The 18,029-nt window shown below is 48.6% G+C and overlaps 1 protein-coding gene across 1 annotated transcript in view; it reads left to right on the top strand.

The window, feature by feature from the left end:
* Positions 1-314: 314 nt before the first annotated feature.
* Positions 315-18,029, top strand: part of CD5 (CD5 molecule) — a 30,432-nt gene continuing 12,717 nt past the window's right edge. The window contains exons 1-2 of the mRNA XM_023559700.2: positions 315-447; positions 15,723-15,764. Of these exons, the coding sequence (XP_023415468.2) occupies positions 396-447; positions 15,723-15,764 (94 nt within the window). The 5' untranslated portion in view covers positions 315-395. The remainder of the gene's footprint in view (positions 448-15,722; positions 15,765-18,029) is intronic.

Raw genomic sequence — 18,029 nt, 5'->3', positions numbered from 1 at the left:
TCATGGACCTCTCCCGCTCCCATCAGGCGCTGGGGCCAGGCCTTCTCCCTCCCATAACCCTCAGCTCAGGGCCCCTCCCCCAGGTGCCCCCAGAGTCCCTGTCCCCATCCCAGTGTAGGGGTGGTCAGAGGGCACTGAGCAGCCCTGGGCACCTCAGGCAGGAAGCTGACAGAGACTAGCGCCACCACTGGAAATGGGGCAGATGGTTTTGCCAGGAGGAAGTTGACAGTTCAGCTTCAAACACAGTGACGCAGGCGCCATGGTGCCTGCCGCCCCATCCCACCCCTGCCCACGCCTGCTTGCTCCACCCCCTCCTGAGAGCAAGACACCAGGCCAGACACCCTCACCCACGGGTGCTGAGCTGGCTGAGGCTGAGGCAGGAGGAGGCTGCACCCATGGGGTCCCAGCAACCGCCACTGACCACCCTGTACCTGCTGGGGGTGCTGGGTGAGTACCCTTGTGGGGCGTCTGCAGGCACCTGGGGCTGGGGATGCCAGGGGGAGACCCCGTTCACCCTGGGTCTGACTCTTTGGAGAGTCACAGAGGGTCGGGACTCCAAGAGCCCTGTCTGCTCCCCAGCCCTGGATTCTCCCTGCTGCTGAGGCCCTCACTGGACCTACTAGCAGTGTCCTCAGCCATAGGAGACAGGATCAGTGTTAAAATCAGACTCCAGTCCTAGGACTCAACTCGCCCCACCCATGCAATGTAGCTCCCTCTGCAGCACCCCCACCGGTGGCCCCAGCTTTCCTTGGATGCCTCCAGGGACGGGGAAATCGCCATCTCCTGGAGCAGCTCTGATGATGCTCTGGGCAGAGCGGGTTGGGGCAGGGTGTGGATGCCTCTGAGAGCACAGTAGTGCACGTATTAGGAATGTACTCAGAGTTCCTAGGCCTTGTCACATACCAGCCCTGGGTCCAGCTGACAGGCGGTCCAGTCAGGCCCCGTTCCTCATCCCTGTGGGCCATGATGGATATGTCCCAGGGCAAGTCATGGGTAGGGTGAGTCTGGGCACCTGTATGTTTAAGAGAAGCTGGTGACAGTTGAGGTCTTCCCATCCCCAAGACCTTGGGACTCTGGCTCAGGACAGGGTGCCTGGTACTGGGGCTGGTGGGGAGGGCCTGGGGCAGGCCAGGGAGGCAGTGGGTGTTGTGGCCAGGGCATGGGAGGACAGGGGTGAGCCTTGGGTGCTACATCCGGCTCTGGTGACCTGGGACAGGTACCCCAGCCCTTCCAGGTTGAGATCTCCCCATCCATAAATGCAGAGGGTGTGGGCTAGGTGAGATCCAACTGCTTCCCCAAGGGGGTGGGAGATGTGGCAGCAGAGAGAGGTGCCCCACCCTGGGTTAAGAACAGGTGGGCTCAGGGGGAGCCAGCAGCTTCCCAGCGTGGAGGGAGAGGGCTCAGGGGGTATTGCCTGTCTGAGCCAGGAGCCCCCGTCCCCACCTAGAGAAGCAGGATGTATGTATAAGTGTGAGTGTGTATGGATGTGAGCGTGTTACGAGCATGTGAGTACATGTGAGTTTGTATGATTGTGTATGTGAGTTTGTGAGAGCATTAAGTGACTGTGCATGAGTCCGTGTATGTGTGCCTCTTGTTTTTATTGTTGTTAGGTGCTGTCGAGTCGGTTCCAACTCATAGTGACCCTGTGTACAACAAAACGAAACACTGCCTGGTCCTGCACCATCCTCACAATCATTGCTTTGTTTGAGCCCATTGTTGCAGCCACTGTGTCAATCCATCTTGTCTAGGGTCTTCCTCTTTTTTGCTGACCCTCTACTTTACCAAGCCGGATGTCCTTCTCCAGGGACTGGTCCCTTCTGTTAACATGTCCAAAGTTCATAAGATGAAGTCTCTCCGTTCTCATTTCTAAAGAGCATTCTGGCTGTACTTCTTCCAAGGCAGATTTGTTTGTTCTTCCGGCAGTCCATAGTATATTCAATAATCTTCACCAACACTGTAATTCAAATACATCAATGCTTCGGCCTTCCTTATTCATGGTCCAGCTTTTGAAAATACCATGGCATGGGTCTGGCGCACCTCAGTCCTCAAAGTGACATCTTTGCTTTTTAACACTTTAAAGAGGTCTTTTGCAGCAGATTTGCCCAATACAGTAGGTCCTTTGATTTCTTCAATGTTGCTTTCATGGACGTTGATTGTAGATCCAAGTAATATGAAACCCTTGACAACTTCAATACTTTCTCCATTTATCACGATATTGCTTATTAGTCCAGTTGTGAGGATTTTTGTTTTCTTTATGTTGAGGTAAATTAATCCATCCTGAAGGCTGTGGCCTTTGATCTTCATCAGTAAGTGTTTCAAGTCCTCTTCACTTTCAGCAAGCAAGGTTTTGTCATCGCACAAGGCAGGTTGTTAATGAGCCTTCCTCCAATAATGATGCCACATTCTTCTTCATATAGTCCACCTTCTTGGATTATTTGCTCAGCATACGGATTGCATAAGTGTGGTACCAAAGGATATAACCCTAACGCACATTTTTCTTGCTTTTAAACCCCACAGTATCCCCTTGTTCTGTTCAAACAATTGCCTTTCGGTCTTTGTACAGATTCCTCATGAGCACAATTAAGTGTTCTGGAATTCCCATCCTTTACAATGTTGGCCATAATTTGTTATGTTCTACATAGTCAAATGCCTTTGCATAGTCAATAAAGCACAGGTGAAAATCTTTTTTGCTTTTCTCTGCTTTCGGCTAAGAGCCACCTGACATCAGCAATGATATTCTGCCTTCCACATCCTCTTCAGAATCCAGCTTGAATTTCTGGCAGTTCCCTGTTGGTGTACTGCTGCAACTGTTTTTTAATTATCAGCAGCAAAATTTTACTTATGTGTAACAGTAATGATATTGTTCAATAATTTCTGAATTCTGCTGGATCACTTTTCTTTGGAATGGGCACAAGTATGGATCTCTTCCAGTCGGTTGGTCAGGTAGCTGTCTTCCAAATCTTTTGGCATAAGACAAGTGAGCGCTTCCATTTGTCGAAACATCTCAATCGGTATTCCATCAATTCCTGGAGCCTTGTTTTTCACCAATGCCTTCAGGGAAGCTTGGACTTCTTCCTTCTTGATCATATGCTACCTCCTGAAGTGGTTAAATATTGGCCAATTCTTTTTGGTCCAATGACTCTGTGTAATCCTCCCATCTTCTTTTGATACTGTCTGTCTGTGTCGTTCAATATTTTGCCCATAGAATCTTTCAATATTGCAACTTGGGTCTTTAATTTTTTTTTCAGTTCTTTCAGCTTGAGAAATGCCGAGTATGTATTTCCCTTTCAGTTTTCTAACTCCGGGTCTTTGCACATTTCATTATAATACTTTACTTTGTCTTCTTGAGCCGCCCTTTGAAATCTCCTGTCCAGCTCTTTTACTGCATCGTTTCTTCCTTTTGCTTTAGCTACTCTTCGTTCAAGAGCAAGTTTCAGAGTCTCTTCTGACATCCATTTTGGTCTTTTCTTTCTTTCCTGTCTTTTTAATGACCTTTTGTTTTCTTCATGTATGATGTCCTTGATGTCATCCCACAATTCGTCTGGTCTTTGGTCATTAGCCTTCAACGCACTGAATCTCTTCTTGAGGTGGTCTCTAAATGCAGGTTGGACTTTGACTCTCGTGGACTTGTTTTAATTGTCTTCAGCTTCAACTTAAACTTGCATGTGAGCAATTCATGGTCTGTGCCACAGACAGCCCCTGGCCTTGTTCTGACTGATGATATTGAGCTTCTCTATGGTCTCTTTCCACAGATGTAGTCAATGTGATTTCCTGTGTGTTCCATCTGGTGAGGTCCATGTGTACAGTCACTGTTTATGTTGTTGAAAAAAGATATCTCCAATGAATAGTTTGTTGGTCTTATAAAATTCTATTATTCCATCTCCAGCATTGTTTCTATCATCAAGGCCGTATTTTCCAACTACTGATCATTTTTCTTTAGTTTCCAACTTTTGCGTTCCAATCACCAGTAATTATCAATGCATCTTGACTGCATGTTTGATCAGTTTTAGGTTGTGTGTGTGTATGTGTGTGTAACTGTGTGTGTATGTGTGTTCATGGTCAGAACATGGCCCCCAAATGCAGGCTTTCCTTCCCCATGCATATGACATTGGCACATGTACACATGTGTTCACATGGCTGCACTTGCATGTAACTGCAAGAGTATAAAATGCCCTCTGTCCTGAGAGTAATGGCCTAGAACTATGCCACTGGCTGGCTCCCAGGACCTGGGCAAGTAGCTGCTGAGGCCTATTTGGCCCTGGGGATTCCTAGGACAGGACCAGGCCCTTAAAGGCCCCTTCACCCCTGTGGCCCCAGACCCCACCTGGGATCAGAGCGGCTGGACCTAGCCAAGCTTCCAGCTGGGTATGGGAGAGGTCAGAGCCTAGGGTGTGGGGCCTGGCTCCATGGGCCTTCCCATCTTTTTTGTCATGACCCATCATGGGACCAGGCTCCTGGCAGGGTCTGGCTGGTCCCCTGCTCCAGTAGCGCTCAAAGTCAATAAGACCTTCAGCCCTAGTATGGGGCCACCATGGCACCCCATGAGCCCTTGATTCTCCATTATCTGTGTGTGTGTGTGTGTGTGTGTGTGTGTGTGTGTGTGTGTGTGTACAGGAGAGAGACTGAGAGAGAACTGGTGGGTAATAAGATTCATTTTGTTCCATGGGTCCCAGTTTTCAAAACAGTTTTTCTTTTAAGAAAAATACCAATGTACCTACAACAAAACCTACAGTATTTCATCAAATAAAATGTTCGGAAAGGCATTTTCTTCTGTAAGCTTCACAACACCCTATGAAGTAGTGGGTCCATGGCCCCATTTCACAGTGGGGAAACCGAGGCCCAGAGAAGCTGGGTGGCATACTGACAACAGAGCGGCTAGCACGCAGCAGAACTGACACCAGCCTGACACTCAGGCTCTCATGGGGGTCCCTCTGTGTCCTTAGTTCAGAGTAAGGATTCCCCAAGGCCACTCCCACACATAGGAAAATGGTCAAAAGGCACAACTGAAGCCAGCCAATATGCAGCCACCGAGGGCTGCGGGCCAAGGGCCACGGTTAACCCAGGGCTGGGGGCAAACAGTATGGACATGCTTCGAGTCTTTCCCCAAAAATGATACCTCATGACCAGAACCCAAAGGACATTGTGGCTTCCCGTCTGGCCGCTGGGACTGTGCCTGTGCCTTGGGGACCTTTGGGCTCCCTGAGGCATGAAGATGCCCACAGCACCCCTGGGATGATCATGACAGGCCACATCTTCGTACAGTAGCCCCACTCTGCTGCTGCCCTTAGCCCCGCCCTGCCTGGGGCAGAGGCACTCTTCTTGCCCTCCCCTGGCTGGGAGATGAAGGGTGGGCTGTGCAGGCTGATCTGACCACTGTCTGGCCCAGTCAGGCCCAGCCACTGGGACTCCAGAAGCCAGCACTGGGGATGGCCATAGACCCTGGAGTTTGAATCCCAGCTCTGTCATTTGCCTATTGGGTGACCTTGGACAAGTTCTGTGAGCCTCAGGTTCCTCACCTGCAAAATGGGAATTATAATAGCACCTACCTCATAGAGGTTGTTTGTTTTATTGTGGTTTAGGTGAAAGTTTACAGCTCAAGTTAATTTCTCATACAAAAGTTTATACACACATTGTTATGTGACACTGGTTGGATCCCTATAATATGATCACACATTCCTCCTTTCTACCCTGGATTTCCCATGTCCATTCAACCAGCTCCTATCCCTTTCTGGCTTCTCATCTCACCTCCGGACAGGAGCTGCCCATTTAGTCTCATGTATCTACTTGAACTAGAAGCGTGCTCTTCATGAGTACAATCCTATGTCTTATAGTCCAATCTATTCTTTGTCTGAAGAGTTGGCTTCGGGAATGGTTTTAGTTCTGGGTTAACAGAGAGTGCCAGAGGCCATGTCTTCTAGGGTTCCTTTAGTCTCAGCCAGGTCATTAAGTCTGGGCTTTTTAAGTGAATTTGAGTTCTGCACCCTACTTTTCTCCTGCTCAGTCAGGGGGTCTCTGTTGTATTCCCTGTCAGGGAGATCATTGGTAGTAGCTGGGTACCATCTAGTTCTTTCAGTCTCGGGCTGATGGACTCTCTGGCTTATGAGGCCCCTTTTGTCTGTTGGGCTCATATTTTCTTTGTGTCTTTGGTGTTCTTCATTCTTCTTTGCTCCAGGTGGATTGGGACCAACTGATGCATCTTAGATGGCCACTCACTAGCTTTTAAGACCCCAGATGCCACTCACCAAAGTGAGATGCAGAATATTTTCTTAAATAAACTTTGTTATTCCAATTGACCTACATGTCCCCTGAAACCATGGTCCCCAGATCCCGACCCCTGCTACACTGTCCCTCGAAGGGTTTGGTCGTGTTCAGGAAACTTCCTAGCTTTTGGTTTGGTGCAGTGGTGCTGACTTCCCCTGTATTGTATGTTGTCCTTTGCATCGCCTAAGATAATCCTTGTCTACTATCCTCACAGAGGTTTACAAAGATTAAATGAATGAATGCACGTGGAGATTTAGCGTGACGTTCGGCACATAGCATAGTAAGGGCTCAATGCAATGATGGTGGTGATGAAGATGATGATGATGATCAGGACCAGCAAGAAAGAAGGTCAGGTAGTACCTGGTGGAGAGGAAAACCTTACCGGATGCTGACCTAGCCGTCAACCTCTCCCTCCCCTAGTCCTCTTGCACAGGCTGTTCACGCGTTTATATGTTCACCTACAAATATTTACAGAGCCCAGCTCTGTGCGAAGCCCTGGGGAGACAGGAGTCCCTGCCCTTATGGGCCTGACAGACCCACCGAGGAGACCGTCCCAGAAAACAAGTCAATACGCACCTAAGGTATTTACAAAGTGTGAGCCAGTGAGGCAGGGTGCAGTGAAGGAAACAGCAGGTGGCTGAGACACAATCACAGTGTCGGCAAGAGGACAACCCCTTAGACTGGGTGGCGGGAAGGCCTCTCTGAGGAGGTGACAACTCATCTGAGACTGAATGCTGGAGAAGCCAGACAGGCAAAGGAGAGGGAAGGGGAAGGGCAAGGGCCAAGGCCACAAGGCAGAACGGGGCCCAGAGAGAATGGGCGTCTCAGAGACAGGAGGGGAGGGGGTTCCTTTTGCAAGCAGGCCCCCTGTCCCCACTGCCCCAGGCCATGAGGCTAAGGCCCTCGTTGGTTCTGGGCACAAGGCTTGGCAGGATCAGGCCCCCAGCACGCTGGAGCTCCCCACTTTCACTGAGGGATGGAGGACCTGGGGGCCAGCAGGCTGCACCGGCCCTTCTGGTCACTTCATCCAGCTCCAACAGGTCAGAGCTGTTTTCCCGTAGTGTATCTGCCTCTGCTTCTAGGGAAGGACTTCAACTTGACCTGACAGAACTGATTGAGCACCTACTCTGCGTGTACGTGCTTGTACTGTGTGCGTATGTGTGCATACAGGTGTGCGCGTGTGTGCTGTGCGCATGTGTGCATACGGGTGTGCATGTGTGGGCTGTATGTGGACACGTCTGTGTGCATGTGCATGTGTGTAGCTCTTTGGAAGGGTTTTTGGAGCAAAAAAAATCTGGGTTTGATTTCTAATCATCTACTCCTAACAGTTGCTACTGTTGTCCCCATTTTATAGAGGTAAAGGCTGAGACTTCATCTCTACAAAACGGGGAGAAGAGTAGCTCCTAACTCAAAGGAGAACTGAAATGATTAAATCTCATTCATTCATTCAGACAGCAGGTATTCACGGGGCATCAGCTAGGTGCTGACCCTCTTCTAAGTGCTGGGGACACAACGGTGAACAAAATCACACATTGGTCAGGGTGTGACGAGGAGGCAGACAATAGATCAACTGAGCGAGAGGATACATGAAGGCTAGAAGGTCATGAGTGGTATGGACAAAAATCAAGCAGGGTCGGGGGTCAGGAGCTCTGGGGTGCGTTCTGTGACTAAAGAGGGCACAGTGGGTCTCCCAAGAAAATATTTGAGTGAATACTTGAAGGAAGTGGGCGAGCACACCCTGTGGACCTGGGGAAGCGTATCCAGGCAGAGGGGACAGTGGACGCACAGGCTGGGGAGGGGGAAGGAAAGCAGTCCGAAAGGCCTGGAAAGCCATAGCAGACGCTGAGAGGAGGAGGCCCTGTGTCAAGTGTCTTGGACAGAAATAGTTACTCTCCCCCCATCCAAGTCCACAGCCCTTACCTTGAACACCAGGCCAGGTGCATTTGGGGAATTCAGAATTGCTCAAGTTGAAGAAAAGTAATATTGTCTATGTACTGTGTGTCCATAACACCCCCAATGAGATCTGGGGCAACATCCTATCCCATAGTCCAGGATACCGCCATCTCTGCAGGGAAACGTGAACACACACTCCAAGAGGGGCCCATAAAGATCACAAGGTCCCTTCCGCCAAATGCTTTAGGCAAATCCATGAAGGTTTAGGTTTGGGGGTTTTGAATTGCAGATCAGGGGTTGTGGCCCTATCCCACTTCTTCTGTAACCACCACTAATGTCATTACTGCCACCCTCATCTTTTTTTTTTTTCATCTTAATCACGTACTCTTAGAGGGCTTTGCTCACGGCTGCCATGGGGGTCGTAACATTCTTTATCCCTTGGGGGGAGTATCTGGGAGAGATATGGTGGGAACGGGCAGTGGGCAGAGGCGACAAGGGACTTATGCACCATAAGAGACCCCCATAGAGGCATTGGAGGAAGCCCCGTCCTCTCCTTGGCCTCAGTTTCCCCCATCTGTACCATGGAGCAAGCAGGCTCTGGAGTCTCCCCATGGTAGACTCCCACAGGGCCCTGCCAGACAATGGAGATGGGGTTTCTCTCCTGACTCTACCACCAGCTAGCTGTGTGACCTTGGGCAAGTCACTCAGCCTCTCTGAGCGTTGGTTTCTTCGTCTAAAAATGGGGTAAGCACTGTCCCTTCTGCACAGGGCTGCTGGGTAGAAGGAATGAGCTCCTAGGGCGTAAAAGTGCTTTGTGACATGTAAACACCAAGAGGAGGGCTTGTCACTGTGACAGTGGGGACAGAGTACATGGCATGAAACTCATGCAAATTCAATTAGACGCTCCAGGCCACCAGGGAGAGAGGAGTAATTGAAGTCATGAAGGCCATTCTGCCCATGATCCGCTCGTTGATGCGGCCCTGGGGTAGCAAGATTAGAGCCCAGAATCTGCTGCTGCTTCAGGAGACTCCATTCCCAGGCCGCCCCTGGCTTGAGCCCAGTGTGATTCCACATTTGTTTTGCACATAAAAGGCTCCTCATTATAAACCGTGGGCCTCAGCAGGGCTTACAAAGAGAAACGGAATTCTGGCCTTCTGTGATCTTTCTCCCCCTCAGGCCCTGATACAGCTTCACTTTAGACAGGACTCCACGAACTGTCAATATTTCAGAAAAGGGGTGCCTGACCTTCAGAATCAGCCAGAATAGAGCATGTGAGGAAGAAAATCCAGAATCTTCTCCAGAGGCAGTCAGATCGATGGCATTGGACATAAATCAGTGCTGTAGAGGTGGGAGTTTTACAGGCTGTTGGAGGCAGTCCCTGTTTATGGAAAACAAAAAACACAGCATCTAATTCCAAGCCACTTGAAATCAGCCCATCGCTTTCCTTATCTGGGAACAGCCTCTTCTGAGAGGTTGTTGGGGAAGAAATATGGTTGTCTTCAAAAACCCCTCAGCCTGGGGTTCTGTGTGCAGTAAACCCATTGCCGTCGAGTCTATTCTGATTCATAGTGACCCTACAGGACAGAGTAGAACTGCTCCATAGGGTTGGAGCGGCTGGTGGATTTGAACTGCCCACCTTTTGGTTAGCAACTGTAGATCTTAACCACTGCACCCAATGTTCACTATCGTTATTGTCATCATCAGTAATATCAAAGCCCCTTTCTGTGATCCTGGGCGTGCCATGCCGTTGCGTCCAGTTCCCTGTGCGTGTTGTTGATGTTGCTTTTAGCTGCTATCAAGCGAGCCACCAGCTCATGCCAACCTCAGGCACAATGAAACAAAACGCTGCCCGGTCCTGCACCATTCCAATGATTAGTCGTGGACTGGACTATTGTGATGCATAGGGTTTTCAATGGCTGATTTTTTGGAAGTGATTGCCAGGTCTTTCCTCGTAATCTGTCTTAGTCTGGGAACTCCGCTGAAGCCTGTTCAGCATCATAGCAAGCCTCTGCTGGCAGACAGTAGTGGCTGCCCATGAGGTGCATAGGCTGGGAATTGAACTCAGGTCTCCCACATGGAAGGGGAGAATTCTACCAGTGAAGCTCCTCCCCTGTGTCTTAACCTCTTCCCCTCCGGTTGATTTCAACTCATTGTGACCTGTAGGACAGAGTAGGACTGCCCCATAGGGTTTCCAAGTCTGTAAATCTACCGAAGCAGACTGCCACATCTTTCTCCCCTGGAGCAGCCGGTCAGTTTGAACCACTGGCCTTTTGGTTAGCAGCCGAGCACTTAACCACTGTGTTGCTGGGGTTCCTTCCTCCCCTCTGTGTAGGGTCTGCAAATGCAAATGTTAAAGGGTCCATGCCGAGCTATAAATGAGTCGGAGGTGGGTGGAGAGGACAGACTAAAGCCAGGCGGCCTGGGCTGAGTTCTGGCTCTGCAAAGTACTAACCCTGCGTCCTTCGGCAAGCTTCTTAATCCCTATGTGCCTCGACAGACTCATCTGTAAAATGGGACCTCTAATTCAGGCCCACAAACTTTCATCTACAATTTCAAAATGCAAAAAAACATTTGTGAGTTTCTGGCGAACACATTTGTTACAAACCTCATCCTGAACTAATGGGAGGCTATTTATAATCTTGATGCATCCCACTTGGTGTGAAAATTCATATTCGTATTTTGCTGCAGAAACCTTCATGAGTTTGAAGCTGGGGCTCAATGAGGTGCAGGGGAGGTGCCAGCAAACCAGAAGGCACAGGCCAGGGGCTCGTAGCGAGGTAGCCAGGTGTGGCCAAAGCGCCGTATATTTCAAAAACATCCTGGGATTTCTCAAAAAGGAAAACAAACAAAAAATTTTTTTTTAATTGACTAAAAAAAAATTTTTTTTTAAATATGACAGAGCAAATAAAACTCTGTGGCTGGATGCAGCCCATGGGTTGCCCTAACAAAAAGCAAACCAAACCCATTGCCATAAAGTCCATTACAATGACTCACGGCGGCCCCAAGGGTTACAGAGTAGAACCGTTCCATAGTGTTTTCTTGGCTGTAATCTTTTCAGAAGCAGATCACCAGGCCTTTCTTCCATGGCACTTCCAGGTGTTCAAATTGCCAACCTTTTGCTTAGCAGCTGAGTGCAAATTGTTTCCACCACCCAGGGACCTTTATGGATTTATGGGTTGCCCTACAGAGTTTGGTGCCGAAGTGAGAACCATCCTGAATATTGGGGTGGCGGGGGAAGAAGAGAGGAGTAGAGGATGGGGCGTAAATGGAGCTCAGAGGGGCTCTCAGGAATTCATCTAATCCTCACCAGGACCACCCATCAGGGCAATCACAGTCAAAATGCAGAGATGAAGAGACTGACCCTCAGGAAGAGTGATAAGCCTTTTAACTGACTTTCTCGGCCTGAGCTCTGCCTGGGTTTGCCCAGTCCAAGCTCTAAACTGTGGGGGCTCAAGGGAGACATTGGCAGGGAAAGTAAGGGGTTTCTGAGAATTCAAGTTCCCAGCCCAGGTGGCCTGGGGTGTGGCTGTGGATGGTGGATGAGGAAAGAGCATGATATTTCCATGGCTTGTGGCTCCCACATTCTGGAGGTTTCTGTTCCCACAACGTAAGAGTCTTGGGCCTCAGACTGCAGGGATTCTAGAAGGGACCGGGCGGGAGTAAGTGGTGGCAGCGGAGACAGTCAGAGATACCCTGAGCACAGTCTGCAGGGTTCCAGGAAGAAGGGTGCTGGGTCTGCACTGTGAAAAGCAACTGAAAAGATGAGAAAGTGTTGAGAGACATCAGGAACTAAAGAGTACAGATCACAGAATTTTGAACCAAGATGAAGATGAGGCCTCGGGTAATCTAACTTCCTCGTTTTACAGAGGAGGATACTGAGCCCAGGGAGACTGCGTGACTTACAAAGGTCACACAGAAAGTTCATGGGTAAATTTTCCCATGATCGTGTTTTACCAACGGAACAGAAGTACAAGTTCATTCCCTTTGATCAGGAATCGGTAAAACTCAGGGCTGGCCCTCTCAGCCTTCCTTCCAAGGCCCACTGGTCAAAAAACAGGCTCTGGAATGGGGCAGCCTGGAATAGGGTCCTGGCCCACCACTTACCAATCGTTCAAGCTCGGGCACGTTATTCAACCTCTCTCAGTTTCCCTATCTGTACAATGGGGAAGAAGATAATAGTACCTACTTCTTAGGGTCCTGGTGAGGATTGCCAGAGCTCAGTCATGTATATAAATGCCTGGGAAAGAACGAAAATAAATAAAAAGTGTTTATTTGAATAAAAATCTCGGTGGCCATGATGGAAGAAGAGACAAACCACTGTTGGTCTGAGGAGGCATGCCCAGACAAGGCGCCCAGAGGGAGGCAAAAGGCCTAGAGTCCATAGATGCCCTTTCTTTTTTTTTTTTTTTTTTAATATATTTAACAAGATTCACAGGTGACTTTTTTTTTTTTAATTGTACTTTAGATGAATGTTTACAGAGCAAATTAGTTTCTCATTAAACAATTGCTACACATATTGTTATGTGACATTGGTTGCCAGCCCCACAACATGTCAACACTCTCCCCTTCTCGATCTTGGGTTCCCCATTACCAGATTTCCTGTCCCCTCCTGCCTTCTCATCCCTGCCGCTGAGCTGGCATGCCCATTTAGTCTCATTTTGTTTTATAGGCCTGTCTAATCTTTGGCTGAAGGGTGAACCTCAGGCATGACTTCAATAATTGAGTTAAAAGGGTGTCCAGGGGCCGTACTCTTGGGGTTTCTCCAGTCTCTGTCACGTCATATCAGTAACTCTGGTCTTTTTTTTTTTTTGTAAGTTAGAATTTTGTTCTACATTTTTCTCCAGCTCTGTCCGGGACCCTATATTTGGATCCCTGTCAGAGCAATCGGTGGTGGTAGCCAGGCACCATCTAGTTGTGCTGTACTCAAGCATAGACACCTTTTCTTGTTGTTCGTTGTCATTGAGTCAGTTCTGACTCACAGTGACCCCGTGTACAACAGAACGCTCGTCAGTGTGTTCGAGTCCATTGTTGAGGTCAAACCATCTCATTGAGGGTTTCCCTCACTTCCGCTGGCCCTCCATTTTACCAAACATGGTGTCCTTCTTCAGCAGTCGGTCTCTTCTGATGATATATCCAAATTAAGCGAGTCAAAGTCTCAGACAATATTCTGTGATCCACAGGGTTTTCATTGGCTAACTTTCAGGAGTAGACTGCCAGCCCTTTCTAATCTTTCTTAGTCTGGAAGCTCTGCTGAAACCTGTTCACCATGGTGACTCTGGTTTTCCTGGCTGTAATCTTTTTTTTTTGTTTTTTTTTGTACTTTAGATGAAGGTTTACAGAACAAACTAGCTTTTCATTAAACAGTTAGTGCACATACTGTTTTATGACTTTGGTTAACAGCTCCACGACATGTCAACACTCTCCCTTCTCGACCTTGGGTTGCCTATTACCAGTCTTCCTGTCCCCTCCTGCCTTCTAGTCCTTGCCCCTGGGCTGATGTGCCCCTTTAGTCTCATTTTGTTCTTTGGGCCTGTCTAATCTTCGGCTGAAGAATGAACCTCAGGAGTGACTTCAGTACTGAGCTAAGAGGGTGTCTGGGGGCCATACTCTCAGAGTTTCTCCAGTCTCTGTCAGCCCAGTAAGTCTGGTCTTTTTTGTGAGTTAGAATTTTGTTCTACATTTTTTCCAGCTCTATCTGGGACCCTTTATTGTGATCCCTGTCAGAACAATCAGTGGTGGCAGCCGGGCACCATTTACTTGTACTCCACTCAGTCTGGTGGAGGCCATGGTAGATGTGGTCCATTAGTCCTCTGGACTAATCTTTCCCTTGTATCTTTAGTTTTCTTCGTTCTCCCTTGCCCCCGAAGGGCTGAGACCAGTAGAGTATCTTAGGTGGCAGGCTTTTAAGACCCCAGACGCTACTCACCAAAGTAGAATGTGGAACATTTTCTTTACAAACTATGTTATGCCAATTGAGCCAGAAATTGGTTGTAATCTTTGTTGTTGTTAGCTGCTGTCAAGTTGGTTCTGACTCATAGCGACCTTATGTACAACAGAACGAAACACTGCCCAGTCCCATGCCGTCCTCACAGCTGTTGCTATGTTTGAGCCCATCATTGCAGCCACTGTGTCAATCCATCTCATTGAGGGTCTTCCTCTTTTTCTCTGACCTTCTACTTTACCAGGCAGGATGTCCTTCTCCAGGGACTGGTCCCTCCTGATAACATGCCCAAAGTATGTGAGATGAAGTCTTGCCATCCTTGCTTCTAAGGAGCATTCTGGCTGTTCTGCCTCCAAGACAGATTTGTTCTTTCCTTTGGCAGTCCACAGTATATTCAATATTCTTCGCCAATACCATAATTCAAAGGCATCAAATCTTCTTTGGTCTTCCTTATTCATCGTCAAGCTTTCATATGCATATGAGGGCTACTGAAAACACCATGACTTGGGTTAGGTGCATCTTAGTCCTTAAAATGATATCTTTGCTTTTTAACACTTTAAAGAGATCTTTTGCAGCAGATTTGCCCAATGCAATGTGTCGTTTGATTTCTTGGCTCCTGCTTTCGTGGGTGTTGATTGGCTAGTAGCTGTAATCTTTACAACCCAATAATCTATTATTGTTGTTGTTAGTTGCCGACTCATGGCAACCCCTGTGCCATCTTCATGGTCGTTGTTGTGCTGTATTCGAAATTCCAGCATCACAGCAACATGCAAGCCAGCACAGCTCAAGTCTATTGTTGGGCCACTGAGTATTTTGGGTGTCCTCCAACCTAGGGGGCTCATCTTCCAGCACTAAATTGGACAATATTCTGTTGCAATCCGTAGGGTTTTCTTTGGATAACTTTCGGAAGTAGTTTGCTAGGCCTGTCTTCCTAGCCTGTCTTCCTAGCCTGTCTTAGTCTGAAATATGTCCATCATGGGTGGTGAAAGGAGGCGGAACCTAACAAATAACCCATATTCTCATCTAACCAGCCCCAGGCAGGAGCCAGGCCAGAGGTAGGCCTGTTCCCTACAAACACAAGTTCAGGGGGTTGTGGTCTTGGCTTCATCACCAACTGACCGTGCCACCTGGGGCAAGTTCCTCCAACTCTCTGAGCTTCGATTTCCTCCTCTGGAGATAAATTGCTGTCATTCTTATCCAGCCTTGGGAATATCAGAAAATAGCACACGCCTTGGGATCTTTTCCCAGCTCCTTTCTTATGTCTCTAGAATTGTGCTGTTCAAAGTGCTGGATTGAAAGCAAAGCACAGGACGTTTTTACATCACAATCCTGTGCAAAAAAGGGATACCCACCATTACAACGCACCATGCATTCTCACATTGTCTATCCTAGTTCATTTCATTGTTCAAAAAATTGATGGCTGCAACCCACTAGATTGAGTTCGTGACCTACTTAGGGGTTACAACCTGTAGTGTGGAAATCTCTGCCCCTGAACCCCACGATGGTGTGTGGGGTGGAGGGAGGGAGGCAGAAAAGGCTGTTGCTCAAGGCATAGGTGTGCGTGGGCTGGGGAGAAGAGAGAGGGAGGGAGGCTTCACTTCCTGACCCTCGTCTCTCCCTTCTGCAGTCACTTCCTGCCTCGGAGGAGGTTTCATCAGGGAGAACACAGGTAAGGAACGGCCTCACAGAGGCCTGGGTGGAGAAGGAAGTGAGGATGGGGCTCCAGCAGGCTGCAGGGGGACCTGCAGGTTAAGAAGCTATTACCCCCACCAGGGAGAACCCCATGCACAGAGATTGACAGACAGACAGACACACACACACACACACGCACACACACATTTAGGATGCCCGCGTGCAGGTGGATGCTTTTTGCAGGCCATAAAGCCCCACAAAAATGGTTCTGCTCGTGATAATTACTCACCATGCGCAGAAACTCGCCAGCCCATATATGAGCCAGTCACCTAACCAGCCCTGCCGTGGTCAAAGACATTTGCAGCTGAGGCTACAGAGAGGGGCAGCACCAGATTGTAAAGCACATCGAATAAGCACTCAAAGGCTGGACTTTAATCCTAGAGGCCAGCGTTTCTCAAATGGGGTTCCACAGAACACTTCGGACAAAGGGTAGGAGACACTGCATCACCCACTGGAGCCTATCCCCAGTGCAGAAAAGCCTCCGCAGAGTCCTGCAGTGAAGATACCTGTTCAAGCATTTTTTTCACTCAGCAGGTCCCAAAGTCATCTCACCACAGGCCTCTCTTTGCACGTTACCTGTGTTAACATCATGCAGAATGTATTTTGGGGAAATGAGGCTGCAGAGTCTCAAGAAGCCACCATACCACCAGAGAGACCACAGCGGCCTTAAGCCTGGCCCTGGAAACCTGCACTGCCCTAGCAAGTTGTTCTCTCAGCCCCAATTTCCTCATCTGTAAAATGGGCAAAAAATCTCTTCCTGGCGAGGATTCAATGAGTCAGCTCACTGAGGGGAAAGCCTGCAAAGCAGTCTGCAAATGTTAGAGATGTTAGGTAGATAAATAGATGATTGATAGATAATGGATAGACAGACAGACAGGCATATAGATGGATAGAGGTAGATATAGAAAACTGCCGTCACGTCTACTCTGACTCATGGCGACCTTATGTACAACCAGGGCTTCAAACTTATTCTGCCTGGCTCAGTCATGGTCAATGAAGTAAAACCCAAACAGATCTGAATTTTTTTAATGTGGGTCATCTGGAATGGTAACCAGAACAGGAAAAATTACAGGCCTAAGCCCTGCTAGGAAACCCTGGTGGTTTAGTGGTTAAGAGCTACGGCTGCTACCCAAAAGGTCGGCAGTTCGAATCCACCAGGGGCTCCTTGGAAACCCTATAGGGCAGTTTTACTCTGTCCTTTATAGGGTCACTATGAATCAGAATTGACTCAATGGCAAAGGATTTGGGTTTTCTTTTTTTTTTTTTTGGTTTTTAAGCCCTGCTGGAAACTTAACTCCCCTCTTAGAAAACAAGGGCAACGTGTGCATTGCCTAGCAACCAAATCTTTTGACGAGCAGAGTCAGAAACAGCGGTGTCCCGCTCAAAGATGGCAGCCTACTGTGCCACTTTGAAGGTTTATCGCTCTCCACAGTCCTGGCAATAACCCAGTCTCCCATATCAGGCTCCTGAAAGGGCTTGCTATACCTCTTCTGAGTCTCCTAGTCCAGGGCTCCAACCCATAATTTTTCCAGTTAACCAGCCCAGATCACCCAAATTTTTAAAATTTGAATCTTTTCCGGCTTCACTTCCTCAGCCACGACTGAACCAGTTCTAACTGGCTCGAAGCCCTGTATACAACAGAATGAAATGTTGCCCGGTCCTGCATCATCCTCACAACCACCAGCATGTTCGAATACACCACTGTGGCTGTTGTGCCAATCCATCTCACTGCGGGTCTCCCTGACCCTCGCTGACCCTCTACTTCACCAAACACAATGTCCTTCTCCAGTGATTGATCCCTCCTGGTGACATGTCCAAAGCAAAAGAGTTGGACAAAGTTCTGTTGTGATCTATAAGGTTTTCATTGGCTGATTTTTGGGAGCAGATTGCCAGGCCTTTCTTCCTAGCCTGCCTTAGTCTGGAAGCTCCGCTGAAACCTATCTACCATGAGTGACCCCGCTGGTATTTGAAATACGGATGGCATACCTCTCAACATCGCAGCAACACGGAAGTCACCGCAGTACAGCAAACTGACAGATGGGTGGCGGCCGCCAATGTTAGGAGCTGGGATTACGTGGCTTTGCCTCTAACTAGTTGGGTGAACTCGGCCAGTCCCACCCATATGCTCTGGGCCCTAAGTGTCCCCATCTGTGAGAAGAAAGTTGCAGTCTGACCAGCAGTTTCCCAACAGGAAAAACATCTACCTCAGAATCACTTGGAAGAGATTTTTAAAAAAACATTT

The sequence above is a fragment of the Loxodonta africana genome, chromosome 7, assembly GCF_030014295.1.
Source record: "Loxodonta africana isolate mLoxAfr1 chromosome 7, mLoxAfr1.hap2, whole genome shotgun sequence".
In the NCBI taxonomy this organism is placed as follows: Eukaryota; Metazoa; Chordata; class Mammalia; order Proboscidea; family Elephantidae; genus Loxodonta; species Loxodonta africana.
This window is presented reverse-complemented; position numbering and strand designations above follow the sequence as displayed.